Source organism: Bison bison, unplaced genomic scaffold, assembly GCF_000754665.1.
Source record: "Bison bison bison isolate TAMUID 2011002044 unplaced genomic scaffold, Bison_UMD1.0 scf7180017864389, whole genome shotgun sequence".
Taxonomy (NCBI): Eukaryota; Metazoa; Chordata; class Mammalia; order Artiodactyla; family Bovidae; genus Bison; species Bison bison.
The window spans coordinates 8934677-8953278 of NW_011494961.1; the positions used below are offsets into that span (position 1 = coordinate 8934677).

At 42.6% G+C, this 18602-nt stretch overlaps 1 protein-coding gene across 3 annotated transcripts in view; it reads left to right on the forward strand.

Annotated features, from left to right (window-relative positions):
- Nucleotides 1–6: 6 nt before the first annotated feature.
- The window catches only part of PAPSS1 (3'-phosphoadenosine 5'-phosphosulfate synthase 1), a 112968-nt gene continuing 94372 nt past the window's right edge, over nucleotides 7–18602 (forward strand). Inside the window, exons 1-2 of one of the 3 annotated variants that reach the window (XM_010858576.1) lie at nucleotides 7–88; nucleotides 14511–14625. In XM_010858576.1, the coding sequence (XP_010856878.1) occupies nucleotides 29–88; nucleotides 14511–14625 (175 nt within the window). In that variant the 5' untranslated portion in view covers nucleotides 7–28. The other 2 variants (XM_010858578.1, XM_010858579.1) reach the window with 2 other exon arrangements.

Sequence of the window (18602 nt, forward strand, 5' to 3'; positions counted from 1 at the left end):
TCCCGGTATCCGCGCGCGCTGTGTAGCCATGGAGGTCCCCGGTAGCCTGTGCAAGAAAGTCAAACTGAGCAATAACGCGCAGAACTGGGTGAGTCGAAGCAGATGTGCGGAGGAGGTTCTGAGAGGCTCCGGCTGCAGATCCATTTGGAGCCACTGTCCGCTCCTTCTGCATCCTGCTTGGAGAATCGGGGAGGGTACCCGAGGCCGCGGCGCCTTCCAGCAGGGGCGGTGGGTGGTGCCTGGTGGCGTGGCGTGGCGTCGCTGGGGCGGGGGTCTCGGGCTGGGCTGTGCAGGCAGTCGGAACCACGGCCCGTGGGAAGAACGCTCGCTTCTCCAGCTCCACGGCTCGGATGAGACCTCGAGGACTATCTTTCGGGAGTGAGGTGGCGGCTGCTGAAACCTCCGGCGAGGGGAAGCTGCCCGCATCCCTTCCAGTGGCCTGAAGATCTGCAGAGGAAGCGGAGGCCGGCGCCTTTGGTGCATTCCTGATTTTTCTTGGCTCTGCCAGTGCAGTTAGCCCAGGTTTGGGTCCATCTCCATGTCTTTCCAGTTCTGACTTACAACATGAAGGGAGAGTACCCAACAATGTGGCCATTCATGAGCTGAGACTGCCCTGAACTGAGGTTCTTTGTGACTCGGTGTTAAATTGGAATATTTGACAAATAACATGGAAACTAAAATGTAGGGGGAAACTAATGGTTTATAACGTTTAGCAAGGACTGCCAGTTGGCTTTGATGGGGAAATGTTCTTCCTCAGAAGGTTGCTTCCTTCCTTAATTATTCTTGCTAAGAAACTGCCATAAGCTAAGCTTTTGTAAGTGAGGTGGGAGTAGGGTGGGGGAGGTGTTGCCCAACTCTGGAGGCCGGAAAGGCCTTGGTTTTAAGTCTGGATGGAAATTTTTTTTCACAGTACAGCAAGATCTTGAGGTTTAAATTCAGCCTTGTAAGTCATCATTACCGTTGGTGAATCGAAGAAAAAAAAAAGCCATTTCAGACAAGTGTTCATTTCAAGTCATTAATTTACCATTTCTGAGGTTACCAAGGATTCTCACCCTGATTCCTTTCTCCTTCTAAGTTACTTCACTCTTCCTTTAGGTGATAAGGAGGGAGAGGAGATAAAAGGTAAATTCGAACATTGAGAAGGAGCCCTGGACTACCAGTCTGGTCTCTGTTTCCAACTTTGCCCTTTAGTAGTTGTTTGATCCTGAGTGAAAACACTCGACTTCTTTAAACCTCAGCTGACTTAAAGATATAATAGCCTGTACTTCTCTAGACAGTTTTGAGGAGTAAAGAAGGTAATGATTTGGAAAGGTCAGTGATACCACTGCTATGCAATTATTGATATTGCTCCTGTTACTCTGAGGTATTTCCTGGTTAGGGACAAAGGGTTGGTTAAATTAGAGTATTTACAGGTTATTTCAGCTACACGGTCTGTAACTCATTTACTGTTCCACTTGCCAAAAAGTGCATGTGCTTTGTAGAAGTCCTCAGAGAAGATGAGAAATGAGGAACTCGGTGCTTGCCTTCCAGCTGGTCATGGCCTGGTTGGGGTTGTAGTTGGCATTTGCTGGGTGATGAATATATCATTACAGGCCCAGTTATTTGATCACAATTTAGAGGAGAGATTAGTTTAGTCTGGATGTTTTGGAGAGGATTTATGGAAGAGAGGCTTTCCCTGGTGGCTCAGACAGTAATCCGCCTGCAATGAGGGAGACCTGGGTTGGGAAGATCCCCTGGAGAAGGGAATGACTACCCACCCATTTCATGGACACAGGAGCCTGGCAGACTACAGTCCATGGGGTTGCAAAGAGTTGGACAGAACTGAGCAACTTTCACTTTTGTGGAGAAGTATGCTTAGGTTTTTGAGGTAGAGGGAAGCTGTATGACTAAGGTCTAGGAACAAAAATAATTTATATTATTTATTGTAATATTATAACTACTATAAATAATAATAACAATTGTTATTTACTCTAGGAACAATGAAGAGACCTGTTAATATACTCTGGAGGGCTGTTGTTGACTGGAGATAAGATTAAATAAGCAGTCTGGGGCTACGCTATATAGTTGTTAATGTTTGGCTGCTGAGTTGAGACTAGATTCTGTGAGAGATTTTTGATGAAGCTAGAATTTTTAATTTTATGGCCTTGTAAATCTTTCTTTGCCCCAATAGGGAACACCCATCATCTTTCCCTCTCATATACATCACCTGATAGCCACATGTGTAGAGAATGCACACACCTTTCCAGTTCCCAACACATGATGAAATTGGTATTCCAGAGGGACTGGTCTGCTGAAGAAATTAGATGCTGTTAGAGCCCACATGCGGAGAAGGCAATGGCACCCCACTCCAGTACTCTTGCCTGGAAAATCCCATGGATGGAGGAGCCTGGAAGGCTGCAGTCCATGAGATCGCTGAGCGTCGGACACGACTGAGCGACTTCCCTTTCACTTTTCACTTTCATGCATTGGAGAAGGAAATGGCAACCCACTCCAGTGTTCTTGCCTGGAGAATCCCAGGGACGGGGGAGCCTGGTGGGCTGCCGTCTATGGGGTCGTACAGAGTCGGACATGACTGAAGCGACTTAGCAGCAGCAGAGCCCACATGTAGAAAGAAGTCCTGGCGAACAGACAGGTTTATGCTGCTGCTCCTGCTGCTGTGAGTATCATGAGAGACAGTGGTTTAAAGCAAGGATCCTGGAACTGACTGCCTGGACTTGATCCTGGGTTTCACGGTTTACTCATTGTGTAACCTGTGGCTAGTCACTTAATTTCTGTGCCTCTACTTTGCTCCTCTAGAAAGTGGGAGTGATAGTCTCACAGGGATATTGTGAAAATTAAAGGAGTTAATGTGTGAAAAATGCTTAGGACAATGTTTGGCATATAGCATTATATGTCTGTTAGCCCTTACTGCCTTAGTGTTACGTGTGTTAGCGCTTTATTCTCTTTATTCCAATTGTTGTTCAGTTGCCCAGTCGTGTCTGACTCTTTGTGACTCTGTGAACTGCAGCAAGCTTCCCTGTCCTTCACCATCTCCCAGAGTTTGCTCAAACTCATTGATGTCCATTGAGTTGGAGATGCCATTGAACCATCTGATCCTCTGCCACCACTTTCTCCTTTTGCCTTCAATCTTTCCCAGTATCAGAGTCTTTTCCAATGAGTAGGTTCTTCGCATCAGGTGGCCAAAGTATTGGAGCTTCAGCATCAGTCCTTCCAATGTATATTCAGGGTTGATTTCCTTTAGGATTGACTGGTTTGATCGCCTTGCTCTCTCAAGAGTCTTCTCCAACACCACAGTTCAAAAGCATCAATTCTTCAGTGCTCAGCCTTCTTTATGGTTCAACTCTCACATCTGTACATGACTGCTGGAAAAACCATAGCTTTGACTATATGGACCTTTGTTGGCAAAGTCTTGTCTCTGCTTTTTAATATGCTGTCTAGCTTTGTCATAGCTTTTCTTCCAAGAAGCAGGTGTCTTTTAATTTCATGGCTGCAGTCACCATCTGCAGTGATTTTGGAGCCCAAGAAAATACCAGTTAGTGTCTCCATTTTATTGATGAAGAAGCTGAGGCACAGATATCATAGAGGTTGTAAGAGGTGGACCCAGTATTAAGCATGCTGCACAGGTCTTCCCTGGTGGCTCAGATGGTAAAGCGTCTGCCTACAATGAGGGAGACCCGGGTTCGATCCCTGGGTCAGGAAGATCCCCTGGAGAAGGAAATGGCAACCTACTCCAGTACTCTTGCCTGAAAAATGCCATGGACGGAGGAGCCTGGTGGGCTGCAGTCCATGGGGTTGCTAAGAGTCGGACACGACTGAGCGACTTCACTTCACTTTCTGTAAGGGACAGGCATTCTTAGTAGAGATAGTCTGTAGAACAAGGCGATGTGTGTGCTCAGTTGCTCCATTTTGTCCAATTCTTTGCAACCCCATGGACTGTAACCTGCCAGGTTCCTCTGTCCATGGGATTTTCCTGGCAAGAGTACTGGAGTGGGGTGCCATTTCTTTCTCCAGGGAATCTTCCTGACCCAGGGATTGAACGTGCTTCTCCTTCATTGGCAGACAGGTACTTTACCACTGAGCCACAGGGAAGCCCGTAGCTAAAGTACTGTCATCTCAGCATAAAAATGAGTTCAGTACTGTCATAATCAATACAAAATTATTACGAAATATGCACAAGTATATATTTTACACTTAGCACACATCTCAGTTCAGACTAACCACATTTTAAAACCTCCATAGGAACATGTAGATAGCCAGTAGGAATCGAGTTAGGTGAAGGTTGGAAATAAAGATTTGCTGGTTAAATTTGAGTTAGAGAATTTAGAGAGAAGGGCGGTATCTTCATGTACCTACAAAAATAGTAAAATCAAAAATGCAGAGGGCCCTGTTAGCCTCCTCTTATCTCAGTCTGACAAAACATCAGATGTAATGAATATCATTCCCCATCTGCTTGAACCTTTCTCTGTTGGGATTGGTTTTCCTCTGCCTTTGGAAAACACTTCAAAGTGTGTGTTAGTTGGCCCTCGGTTCAGACCCAGGGGTCACTCACCCATTTTGTAGACTCACGTTGGCCCAGATCCTTTGTTCGAGCCTGCTTTATGGTGGAGTTGGACCCTTGCTCCCCGCAGATTAGTCTGGGATCTAGCGCACTGGAAGCGCGTTCAGTCTCGTTCTGGTCTGCCGTTCCAGTCCCCTCTCTCCTCCACTCCCCAGATTCCTATGACTCCATATGTCCAGCGCCAGTTTTCTTTCTATACCTTACATTCTCAGGGTTTTACACAAGCTTTTCCTTCTGCCCTGATGCCTGTTGACCTGTGGAAATCTTCAGAGCCTCAGACGCCTTTACCAAAACAGTGTGGCCCTCCTGTGTCCACACACTCTAGCGTGTAGGATGAATTGTTTCTGCACCTCCGTATTACATATTACGTTGCACTCTGCTGTTACCATGTAATCATATTTCATTACAGAGGTTTTGTGTGTACACTGAGCTTCTGCTGATATAACAGGATTGGGATAAAGGTTAGGGTGCGGAGTTAGCTAGGGTACTTCTGGTATTAAAAGGCTTAGATAATTTACTAGTAACTTAGCACAGCTTATATAAGAGAGTAAGCTCCATATGGGGTAGGATTCAAATTACAGTTTTGTCACTTACTATCTGTGTAATCTTGGGCATGTTACCTAACTTCTCTGTGTCTCAATGTCTTCAAATGTAACAATGTGGATAATAAAACCTAGCTTGTAGTGGAGCTAACAGGGCATACCTCATAGGGTCATAGCAAGGTTTAAATCAGTTAATACATTTAAAGCTCTATAGCTGCTGCTTTAAATGGGCCTTCTTATTTTATTTAAGGCGTTAAATTTAAGGTGTTCTTATTTATTAAGTCATCAAATATTTACCACCTGGTTGGTGTATGCCTTTGTCCTAGGTGCTGGAGATGCAGTCATAAAAAGACAGACAGGGCCTGGCTCTCATGGATATTGCATTCTACCTGGGAGAGAGTTAATAATAAAAAAGCAAATAAGTGAATGAGATACTTTTCCCTTTTATCAGTTCTCCTTCTCTGAGCAGTATGTCCCTCATACTGTTTAAAGCCTTTCATAGAAGGCCAACAGCTCATTCTGGATTTGAAGGAAGAGTGAGGTGATACAAAAGTGAAATAAGCATGCAGAAGTGGAACAGTATAGCATCTGAAAAACCATACATTCCTCCTTCAGAGCATGGACCTGGCTGAGGGCAGGGGCGGGTATTGAGCCGGAAGGTAGGGAGCCACTGCTGGAAAAGTTGCCTAAAGGAGAAGGAAAGCTGGACTTCTGCCAAGAGTGTGCTCCTTTGTTGACTGACCACAAGCACAGGAAGGATGGCAGGATCTAGATCTGCATTGTCCAGTATGGTAGCCACTAGTCACCTGTGGCAACTTAAATTTAGTTCAAATGAAAAATTCTGTGTTTCAGGCGCTACATTTTCATAGGAAGCTTGTGGCCACTGTTTCGGACCATGCAGTATGGAACATTTTTATCATCTCAGAAAGTTCTATGGGATAGAGCAGGTCTAGATAATAACTCTGGGATGGCTACTGACATTTTTTTCCTACTTATTTGTGTATTTGTTTTTACTTTCTTCCTTGGGGAAGGAAATTTTGAGAGATGGTGGCAACTTTGGAATCATGGTTTTGGACAGTTCTGCTGTTCAGGGTACCCAGCTGTCAGTTAGCCTCCCCTTAACACAGTGACTTCTCTAAAGTTGGAATGTGAAATAAGCTTCCTCAGCTTGGCTCTGCTATATTGACCTTTAAGAAGTAGTTTTCTTCTTCAGTGATTCTCAACCAGGTAAAGATTTGCCACTCCCAGTGGGTGTTTGGTAATATCTGGAGACATTTTTTGTTGTTACATTTATGTGTCTATGTGGACAGGGTTGCTTCTGACATGTGTTGGGCAGAGGCCAGAGATGCTGCTAAAAAAATCCTACAGTACAAAGAACAGCCCCCTCAACAAAGAATTATCACCAGCGCCAGAGTCCAAAAGTCTTAATGTTGAAGTTGAGAAACCCTTTTCTATGCTTTGAGTAAGAAAAAGGGGAAGTAAATTATGTAACTCCGAAATGCAAAACTAGTCATTTAAAACAAAGTCCAGCTGATGCTAGCATTTTTTCATCCACCTGCCTGGATGTTCCTGTCTTTTGCTCTGAGATGAGTCAATTACCTGTAGCATACTGACAGCAAAACCATACAATCCACCACTGAATTGTTTTGAAACATATTACTGAGTAATTAGTTCACATGGAGAGGCTGTATCTTTTGTTTTTGTTTCTGTTTTTGGCATTCACCTAAGTGGTAATTTTTTCTATGAAATTTCCTTTCCCAAGGACACAGTCCTCTACTAAGTATGGTTTAACTGGATAAAACTAGTGGAAAGATCGGACACTATATAGAAATCGGGTGAGATGACTGCAGCCATTGTTCTTCTTCTCTCTAGTTTCTCTGATGCTTGCATCCTTGCCCTCTTTCTCTCTCGTGTGTTTAAAAGAGTTCAGTTCATTGCTCTGTAGTATATTCACAGTTTTACAGCCATCACTAACCAATATCTAGTTTTAGAATATTTGCATCACCCCCACAGGAAACCCTGTGGCCATTAGCAGTCATCCTCTACCTTCTTCCTCCCCCCTCTGTATCCCCTGACAACCAATAATCTACTGTTGTGTCCCTGGATTTCCCTGTTCTAGACTTTCCTCTGAATGAAATCATACAATGTATCACCTTTAGTGTCTGACTTCTTTAACTTAGAATAATGTTTTCAAGGTTCATCTCTAGTGTAGCGCGTGTGGATACTTTGTTCCTTTATGTGATGATATAGTGGTATGCTTTATGGATGTATCACATTTTGCTTAACCCTTCATTAGCAGATGAACATTTGAGTTTCTTCTACTCTAGTTAGTATGAATGATGCTCCTGTGAACATTCATGCACAGATTTTCATGTGTACTCTTAGATGGTTTGAGGTAGACATTAGTATATTTTTGGCTGCCCAGCCTCTAAATCCTCTTCGTGTACGTAGGGAATGCCCCAGTGTCACTGATGGGAGGCAGGGGCCTGTCACAGAATAAAGGTTTCTTTATCTGTTTATTGTTTGTGTCCTTCCCTGAAATGTTCTTGATCATTTTTCTCCCATATCTAGGAGGGAGCAATCAACAAATAATAAATGAACCAACAGGTAGGTAATCTCAGACTCATTTCTGTTTTTTAGGAATCTCTTATGGCTGGGCTTCCCAATTAGAGGTCACCCAAGGGCCATTCCCGGAGAAGGCGATGGCACCCCGCTCCAGTACTCTTGCTTGGAAAATCCCATGGATGGAGGAGCCTGGTGGGCTGCAGTCCATGGGGTTGCTGAGAGTCGGACACGACTGAGCGACTTCACTTTCACTTACTTTCACTTCTCACTTTCATTCATTGGAGAAAGAAATGGCAACCCACTCCAGTGTTCTTGCCTGGAGAATCCCAGGGACAGAGGAGCCTGGTGGGCTGCCGTCTGTGGGGTCGCACAGAGTCGGACACGACTGAAGTGACTTAGCAGCAGTAGCCTCAGCAAGGGCCATTCCATTAAAAAATATCCATTAAGTCAATATTTAAATGTTCTTTCATCTGTAAAACAGAATAGTTGGCAAGCCATAATGTACATGCAGAGTGCATGCGTGACAATCAGTGATCAAATAAACATGCCAGTTTCTTCGCTCTGATTCAAGAGATCCGGGATATGGCCAGAGATTCACTTTCTGACAAGCAGCCAGCTCTCTGCCAGTTTTGCTGTGCACCATGCTTTGAGACAGCAAGGTTTTAAGTGTAGCCTTTACAAGTTGTTTTCTTAACCTCCAGGAACGTATGAGCTTCACTTTTGCTGTTTGTGTTTGGCTTGTTAGTGTTCAAAAGGTTAATTTCAGTCATCAGCAACTCTGTGAACTAAAGCTTTTTTCTCATTGTGCTCTTCAGTTTGTCCACATGGTACTCCACTGTCTCTCCGGTTTATTCACTGTACGTTGGGATGTAGAGCAAATGTGCCTGTGCCCACTGCAGGTATTCCCTTTTGAGGAATACACAGTTTGGCAGTCAGTTTAAGATGGATGGTGGGATGTGATAGATGTTGAAGTCTAGAATTACTCCTGTTATTTGGTATATGCTTTGTGCCTTTGCAAATTCGACTTAAAAATGCAGAGATCCTCATAAAATCGGAATAAACTCACAAACCTTGAAATTCTCTAAATATCATCATGGGAGACGTTAGTTTGTTCCTTAGGGAGGTGGATAGAATAACAAAACATCCCATGTGGAAGTTGTTGCTTTGTTGTTGTTTTAGTTGGTAAAATTCTTCTCCTGTTTCATGGACTGTAGCTCTGCCAGGCTCCTCTGTCCATGGCAAATTAAGGTGGGTCAAAAAAGGGGCACAGGGTCAGTTGTGTGGCTGTTGAGGACAGCAGCAGAAGGTGTAGAAGATATATGCCACGAATATGAGCGGCCACCTGACATTAATTAACCTGTTAATAAGCCTGGTAGTCATTTAGTCCCAATCGAGTCCTTTAGTCTCAATCAGAGAAAGAGAAGGAATTCTCGTGAAATGAATTGTCCCAGTCCTGCTGTTCTTAAAACCTGTGACTGTCAGTTATCAGTTCATTTGCAAGTTATACAGAGAACACAAATCACACTTTACATGCCTTATGTCTGACTTTTACTGAGTGGAGACTAGGCTCAAGAAAAGAGGTTGGGGGTTGTGAAAAACACAAAGAATCTGTAACTCTTCCTGCTTGACCAACCAACTCTCCCGAGAAAGTAAAAACTATATACAAAGAGACCCCTAAAAGTATAAAACAACAAACAAATCCTATGGGCAGTAAATGTTATAGTGACTAACTGATTGTACGTGCACCAAGCCAAATATTACTTCAAACCACCCAGACTGTTGGGAAAGAATTACCCTGACTTTGCTGTTCTGTGGCTAGAAACTGGGCCATTGAAGACTCTGAGAACAGGAGTGGAGAGTTGGAAGGAAATAACTCACTCCTGGCCCTTAGTCACTAATGTCAAGTTTTCCCAGCAGAATTATAGGCAGGATTTGGTTAGAGTGGGATGGAAAAGGAAAAGAAGGGAAGTGGCCCTAGTGGTATGTTTTAATATAGCAAAGCAAAACTTAATTAAATGGACACTTGATGATTCCTTCTGGTGAACCATTGTTTTACAAGAAATTGAAGTCTCTGTGCTGTATTTAGGAAAGGTTGTGATACATGGGATGTCTCAGATTTGTTCATGGAAACCTAATCGGATAGTTTTTAAATATTGGCAGTTTACTATCTACAGGAATAAATGAGTGAACAAACTTTTCTAATCTACGCTTGACCTACATGTTTTTTCAGACTTGACTCCAATCCATTCCTTACATGAAGGCTCAATTTTCTCAGTATTTTGGGTTACTAGTTCAGCAGAAGCCAAGAAAAACAATAACTTTGTAGTAATCAGAATGTTATTCAACTGTATATTGTTTACTTTATTGTAAATACTGGTGAACAGTGGTCAATAAATAGTTTTATATTCCTTAAAAAAAAAAAAAAAAGAAGTGGCCTTTAGATTTTTAGTAAAATTCAGGCATCTACCTACCATCTTGCAATTCTAATAGATTTAAAAAATGTTCTTTGGTTTATTCCGAAAAACTGGGCATTAGGAGATTGTGGCAAATCTTTTTGGAGGTTTGTATAACCAGCATATGGAAGCTTATACCTCATGCGAGAGAATTACCAAATTAACTATACATCTATTAGAAGTCTCTAAACCCCACTCCCCAAACAATTTTTAATATGAAAAATATCAAACATCCATAAACAGTAAGCCTCCTTGTACCCAGGCTGCCATATTGGCTGCCAGAATTTTTTGAAACATAGGAGGCAAGAGGCCTGGAGGGAGCATACTTTCCTAGTGATTAAAACAATCTTTTATCCTGTATCTTCTGTCAGCCATATCCTCTGCAGTTTATAGCTTCTCAGTTTTTTGTTTTTGTTTGTTTTACATTCTACTCAGTTTAAAAAGAAAAGCAGAAGGTATTTTATGGTGCCAAAATGAATTAAAATTCATTAGATACAGGTTTCTTCTTGCCCTAAAGCAAAGTAACTTGGAAAAACATCCCCAAACCAGATGACCAAGTGGAACAGGTTTTGCAAGTGTAGCCAGCTGACGAGTGTAGACAGCACCTTCCTGGTGCCGCCCCCCACCACCCGTTCCTGTTGTGTCCCCTCTCAGCAGATTCGGCTTCTGTCTCCTCCCAGGCTGCCTGGCTGGGAGCTGAAACTGGACACTTCAGGAAAGAGGTGCCATTGCTTGCCAAGAGATGCAGATGTCTGTCTGATATCCCGTGTTTTGTTTAAAATCCTGGAAATGCAGAGCCGGAAAGTTAGGTCTGCCTCCTCCGTTTAATGGAAATGAAATGGGAGACCCCTATTAGTATTCTTCGTGATTATTGGAAGACAATCTGTTAATGAGATGGTTAGTGGGGGAGGGGTCCTTTTGGCTCCTGAGGATCCCGCCCACTCCCAAGGGCAATGGGTGATGGACAGTAAGAGGCAGATGGACAGAGGTGCTTTCTCCTGTAGCCCCGGCAGTTGTGCAGGGAGATGAGGAAAGATTCTGAACCTCCAGCACTTCTTTCGGCTGGCCAGTTTTAGATAAGAATACATCTGGAAGTTGAAGATCTCGATGGAAAAATAGTCCCGTTTCGAAGTCCATGTGTGTATACCTGGGAGGGTGTTTGTTTCCCGTTTTGATGACCTCTGTCTCTGACTGTTTCATGCGTCAACATGAGCCACTCGTGTGGCTGTGGAAGCACACAGTCATGGCCGCTGCTCTGGCTTTAAATGACTTCAGATGCTTTGTTCCAGCTCCCCGGCAGTCATTCTGGAGCTCCCCGTTACTTCTTGCTTTTCTCTACGCTTGCTGTTCCCCATCTGGAAGGGGCTTCCCTCAGAGGTCCTCAGAGACCTTCACTGCCTTATTCTGGCTGAAGCCTTCCCTGGCCACCCTGTCTAAACATCACCCTTCCTCTGATACTTCTTCTCATTTTTGGCTTTATTTACATTCCCCTTCTGTTTGATACTATTTCTAATTTACATACTTTCCATATTTATCTTGGTGTATTTGCCCTCCTCTGTTTTTCCAGTGGGTTCTCAAACTTGAATTGGCATTGGAGTCACTTGAAGGCTTTAGAATGACGATCGTTGGGCTTCATCCGAAAGTTTCTGACTTAGTTTGCCTGGGATCGGTTCTGGTAATTTGCATGTCTGGCATTTCCCACGCGTGCTTGTTCAGTCACTCAGTGGTGTCCGACTCTTTGCGAGCCTATGGACTGTAACCTGTCAGACTCCACTGTCCATGGAATTTTCCAGGCAAGAAGACTGGAGTGAGTTGCCATTTCCTCCTCTAGGGGATATTCCAGACCTAGAGATCGAACCTGTGTCTCCTGACTTGGCAGGTGGATTCTTCACCAGCATTTCCCAGGAGATGCCAACGCTGCTGATTAGGGACCAGGCTTTGAGAACTCCTGTCTTGGCAGGGAGGATTAGAAAGGCCTCAGGAGGACAGTGATTTTATAGGTATTTTTATCAGAAGCTAGAAGAATATCAGGCATGTAGTGTGCCTTCAGTAAATGTCTTTGAATGAATGATGAATAAAACTGTTGAAGAGCTATACGAAGTATCAGATACAGACACCCAATTAAAAGAATGCTGACACTTATTTTACAAAGGCATAACTTGTTGGAAAGACCCTATAATTATATTTTTGCTCCATGGGAGGGCAAAACAGAACCTATATGATTCATTTTTTTCAATTTTAGAAAACAACTTTATTGAGATAAATTTGCCTGCCATTCAGTTTACCCGCTTAAAATGTACAATTTGTAAATACACGCTGTTTAGTATATTTACAGACTTGTGCAACCATCGGCACAGTCAGTTTTAGAGCATTTTAACCACCCTAGGAAAGAACCCTGTTCCCATTAGAAGGCACTTAACATCCCAGTCTGAGGCTGTCACTAATCTACTTTCTATCCCTCTAAATTTTCCTGTTCTGGATGGTTGACATATTAACAAATGGAATTATGCAATATGTGGCTTTTGTTACCAGCATCTTTCACTTAGTATAATGTTTTTGAGGTTTGTCCATATTGTAGGATGTATCAGTACTTCATTCTTTTTTATTAGCAAATAATATTTCCTTATATGGATATACCATACAATAAAAAAAAAAAATTTGTTTAATTATTGTGATGCACAGTGGGGTTGTTTGACCCATTGGCTTTTGTGAATCATGCTGTTAGAGCATATATGTACAAGTTTCATGTGGACTTGTGTTCGCGTCTCGTGAGTATGAATCTGGGAGTGGGAATCATTTGGTGATCATATGTAATGTTTTGTAGACTTGCTCTTTTCCAAAGTGGCTGTACGTTTCCATCAGTGAACATATGTGGATTCCAGTTTCCCTGTAACTTCACTTGTTATTGCGTGTCTTTTTAAAAATAATTTTATTTTACTTATTTATTTTTGATTGTGCCACATCTTCGTTGCTTATGGGCTTTTTTCTAGTTGTGGCGACCTGGGGCCATTCTTCACTGCCGTGCGTGGGCTTCTCATTGCAGTGACTTCTCTTGTTGCCGAGCATGGCTCTAAGGCACACAGGCGTCAGTATTTGTGGTGCACAGGCTTAGTTGCTCTGCAGCACGTGGGATCTTCCTGGACCAGGGATCGAACCTGTGACTCCTGCATTGGCAGGTGGATTCTTTACTACTGAGCCACCAGGGCAGCCCCCTTGCCTGTCTTTTTGATTATAGCCATCCTAGTGGGTGTACAGTGGTATCTCATTGTGGTTTTGATTTTAATTTCTTGGATGGCTAATGTGCTAGAACATCTTTTAACGTGCTTATTTGCCATTTGTGTTTGTTCTTTGGAGAAATGTCTATTAAGATCCTTTGAAGCCTATGTAATTTTATACTCTTTTTGTTTAAGAAGAAAAAAATTTGAGAGAACAACAGTTGCATTCCATTTTTTTTTTTTTTTATCATTACCCATTTCGTGATACCTGCAGACATCCCTTCCACACCTCATTCAGGAATCTGCTCAGATGCTACCTACTCAAGAGGCTTTTCCTGATGATCCTGTTTAAAGAAGCAGTCACCCCCTATCTCTCTTTCCAGTTTTATCCTGTTTTCAGAGAGCACTTGTCACTCTCTGATTTAATAATTAAGTTTTATTGGTCTGTCTCCCAGTGGAATATTAGCTCAATGAGGATAGGGAACCTGTTTTGTTCACTTGGTGTACAAGTATGGCCTCAGGAACCACTGGTTGAATGAATGAATAAATGAATGAATGAGTGAGAAGACAGGGCTCTGGAGTCCACCATTCAGAATTTATGGGAACTGGGGCAGGTTATTTAACTTTTCTCAGGTTTAACACCTTAATCTGGAAAACCATAGTAGTAGGACTTTCTGCATCTTTGGGGAGCTGTGCAGACTAAATCAGAGAAGGCAATGGCACCCCACTCTAGTACTCTTGCCTGGAAAATCCCATGGACGGAGGAGCGTGGTAGGCTGCAGACCATGGGGTCGCTAAGAGTTGGAAACGACTGAGCAACTTCACTTTCACTTTTCACTTTCATGCATTGGAGGAGGAAATGGCAACCCACTCCAGTGTTCTTGCCTGGAGAATCCAGGGACGGGAGAGCCTGGTGGGCTGCCGTCTATGGGGTCGCACAGAGTCAGACACGACTGAAGCAGCTTAGCAGCAGCAGCAGACTGAATCGGTGTATGTAAAGAACTGGACACCGTGCCAGGTACTCTAAAGAAAGGAAAAGCTGTTAGTATTCATCTTTTTTCCTTGCTTTTGTCATGTTACATGGGGCAGTTACTGTATGTTTGCAAGGAATATATGTTTACCTTTTAAGGAACTCAAGTAGACCAAAATTCTTTCTTTTTTCCCCCCTTTTTTCCAGGGGATGCAGAGAGCAACTAATGTCACCTATCAAGCCCACCATGTCAGCAGAAACAAGAGAGGACAAGTGGTGGGGACCAGAGGCGGCTTTCGTGGTTGTACAGTTTGGCTAACAGGTATGGTCCAGAGAGTTCAACCAGTTTTTCAAAAACAGTGTTTATTATAGACAGCCTTGACCTGGGAATAAGCATATTTAAATTTTTGAGTCCTATTGTATCTGGAGCATCATAATATAGCTACTCAGCAATAACGTATTTTCTTTTGCTAATTCCTCTTGTTCTTAGTAAAATTGCTGTTAAATGGGAAAAATCAGAATGCATCTTAGAATTACTTTACATTCTGTTAACTTCTGCATGCAAATAAGAACTGGATTCTGCCTTCAAGATGCTAATAATGTAGACCATATGAGGAGAAAGAATGAGCGATGAAGAATTTCACATTTTCTCTCACTCTTTTTCTGCTTTGGCCTCTGATTGAGTCTTGTGTTGATTTTTCTAGAGTCTGTCTTGGAGAGGGTAAATTGATCCAGGTTTTGGAGGTAGTTTTAAAAATGATGGATCTTTTCACTTCTAGGAGTTTGATTTAAAATTTTGGTGCATCTTCCCAGTTTACCCATGTTGGAGGACAGAGGGAATGAAGAGTGCTTACTGAATTGAGAAGGTATCTTGAGACTGAATAACAAGGCAGGCAGTTCCATTAGTCAATGGATCAGTTTATTGTAGGGTAACCTACTCACTGGGTGGGATCTGGCAGTGATCTGGAAGCTTTCTCAGCTGCACCCTGCACTGCCGAGGGACCCCCTGGGACAATTTAATAGTTAACCTAGGGCATGGGAGTACGTGCTTGGACATAGGAAGTGCATTCTTAAGTCAATATTTATGAATGGATAACTAGTCTTCCGGGTACCAGGAGTATGTTAGCTAAGGTCTTCACCATTGTTGGGAATTAACAGAGCATAGAGGCATCCTGGACCTAATGATCTTTGAACAGTATCTATTAACTGCAAATTCTTGATGACAGAGAAGTGAAATTTAGTCCTGAGTAGGGTCAGTGGAAGGACAGGAGGAACTGTACTGGCCCAAGATGGCATCACTTACTCTAACAGCCACACAACCCACTAAAATTTAGACTTACTGACTTCACTTTCACTTTTCACTTTCATGCACTGGAGAAGGAAATGGCAACCCACTCCAGTGTTCTTGCCTGGAGAATCCCAGGGACGGGGGAGCCTGGTGGGCTGCCGTCTATGGGGTCGCACAGAGTCGGACACAACTGAAGCGACTTAGCAGCAGCATTTTCCTAATGTAGATAAGGGTCTGTTTTCCAGTGTCTTGTCAACATAGATATTACTCATCCTTAAAATTTTTGCTGATTGCCAAAAAGCAGCATTCTCATGTTTTGTTTTTATAAATTAAAAGTTTCAGTTGTAAATAGGTGATATGTTTCTGTATGTGGCACTTTTGCATTCTTCCCATCTCCTCATTCTTAAGTTGAGATTGATGTTAAATTGTTATGTTTACATTGTCTAGACTTGTAATGGGCTTTCTAGGTGGTGCAGTGGTAAAGAATCTGGCTATCAGTGCAGGAGATTCAAGAGATGTGGGTTTGACCCTGGGTTGGGAAGGTCGCCTGGAGAAGGAAATGGCTACCCACTCCAGTATTCTTGTCTGGAGAATCCCATGGACTGAGGCGCCCGGAGGGCTACAGTTCATGGGGTCACAAAGAGTCAGACTCGACTGAGCATGCTTGTAACATATTCTGTTCCAAATCTTAAATATACATAATTGTTTGTATTTGAGTTCTGTAAGTAAATTGGTTCACCCTTAACCACCTAATCATCAGTTCTTTTATTATGGCACGTCTGCTCATGAGCTCTTTCTTTGAGTCACGTTTCTATGGTATATATTTTTGAAGTGATTTTTGTAAGATGGCTTTCTGTTAGATTCTAAATTGCCTGAGTTTTTATGTTTGAGAATGTCTTACCCATCTTTTATGACAACTTGGTTGGGTAAAATATGTATTTGGTTCCTACTTTCTTTGTCTTAGAATTCTTAAAACATTACTCCATTTTCTTCTATTAAATGTTGTGACTAATCTGACTTTTTTCTGCTCCTTTTTTTTTTTTTTTTTTTTTTTTTTTGCATTCATGAAGAATTATTACTTTTCCTATACTTTCTTTCAGAAGTTTTGCTTTTCTCATGTAGGCTCTTTGTTGTTCATGTCTGACTGCGACCCCATGAACTACAGCACACCAGGCTTCCCTGTCCTTCACTATCTCCTGGAGTTTGATCAAACTCATCTCCATTGAGTCGGTGATGCCATCCAACCATCTCATCTTCTGTTGCCCCCTTCTCCTGCCCTCAATCTTTCCCAGCATCAGGGTCTTTTCCAGTGAGTCAGCTCTTCACATCAGGTGGCCAAAGTATTGGAGCTTCAGCTTCAGCATCAGGCCTTCCAATGAATATTCAGTACTGGTTTCCTTTAGGATGGACTGGTTGGATCTCCTTGCAGTTCAGTGGACCCTCAGAGTCTTCTCCAGCACCACAGTTCAAAAGCATCAGTTCTTTGGGGCTCAGCCTTCTTCATGGTCCAGCTCTCACATCCGTACATGACTACTGGAAAAACCATAGCTTTGACTAGAGGACCTTTGCCAGCAAAGTCATGTATCTGGTTTTTTAGGCTCTTTATCTTCTGCAGTTGGTTTTTGTATGTAGTGTGAGGGAGGGATCCATTTTCTTTTTTTTCCGTGTAGATAATCAGTTATCCTAAGAGAATATATAGATAAGGGTATCCTTTTTCTCTTTGATCTGCTGTGCCAGCTATCATAGATCAGGTTTCCACTTACGTGTGGGTTTGTTTCTGGGAACTCTCATCGATTCCACTGGTATACTTTACTTGTCTATTCCTCTCTTATTACCACACTGTTTTAATTACTGTATGTTTATAAAGTCCTGAAATTCAGTGGAGTAAGTCTTCTTACCTTCTTCATTGGAAGTATCTTGACTTTTTTTTTTTTTTGGCTCTTTGTATTGTATGAATTTTGTAATCCATTTGACCAATTCCCCCAAAATCTTGTTGGGATTTGGTTTGGGATTATGTTGTATCTAAAGATCAATTTGGGGTGGATCTTTAAAAAATTGAGTACTCCTTTTTTTGAACCTAATATATTCCCTTTATTTTACCACTAATGATGTTTATAAATACTGTTTATCAGATTTTTTTTTTTTTATTGGTACTTCAGGTCTAGGATGTTATCAATTTCATAATTGTCTATTTGAAAAGAAAATGCATTCCCCTGACATGGGCAGTATTCTATATACATTCACCAGACCAGGCTTGTTAATTGTGTGTTTTGGTTTTTTTTTTTCTGACAATATCGTTGGATACAGAATTCATGACTTCTTTCTTTTTCTTTCAATTCAATAGCTTAACCAGACCTGTCCAAGTTTGTACGCCATTTTCTTGAAACACTGTCTTTTCTCAGATTTTGTTTCAGATCAGCTTTCTTTGTATTTTTATGTTGATTTGTATATTATTTTACCAGGGCCCCTGTAACAAATTGCTGCAAACTGAGTGGCTTCAGACAACAGAAGTTTAGGAGGCGGCTGGAGGCCTGAAATCAGGGTGGCTTCCTCCTGTGGGCTCTGAGGGACAGTCTGCTCCGAGCCCCTCTCCTAGCGCCTGGTGTTTCTGGCAGTCCTTAGCGTTCCCTGGCTTGTAGGTGCACCACTGCAGTCTGCTTTCGCCTTCATGTGGCCTTGTTATAAAAACACCAGTCCCTGGATTTAGTGCCCATCCCAGGTCCTGTGTGACCTCATTTTAGTTTAAGTAATTGCATGCACAGAGACCCTGTTTAAAACAACAGTAAGCAAAGGACAGAAAAACCCAGTCTCCCCAGCCTCTGTGTGCACTTATTGTTGATACGTAACAAGTTACCCCAAACCTAGTGGTGAGGAAGAGCCATTTTAATTTGCTCACCATTCTGTGGGTAAGGAGGTCAGGAGGGCTCTGCTGGGCAGTTGCCCTCTGGGTCTTGCTTGGTTGCAGTCGCGCTGGCTTGGGCTCCAGTCATGTAAAGCTGGTCGGGTGTCTG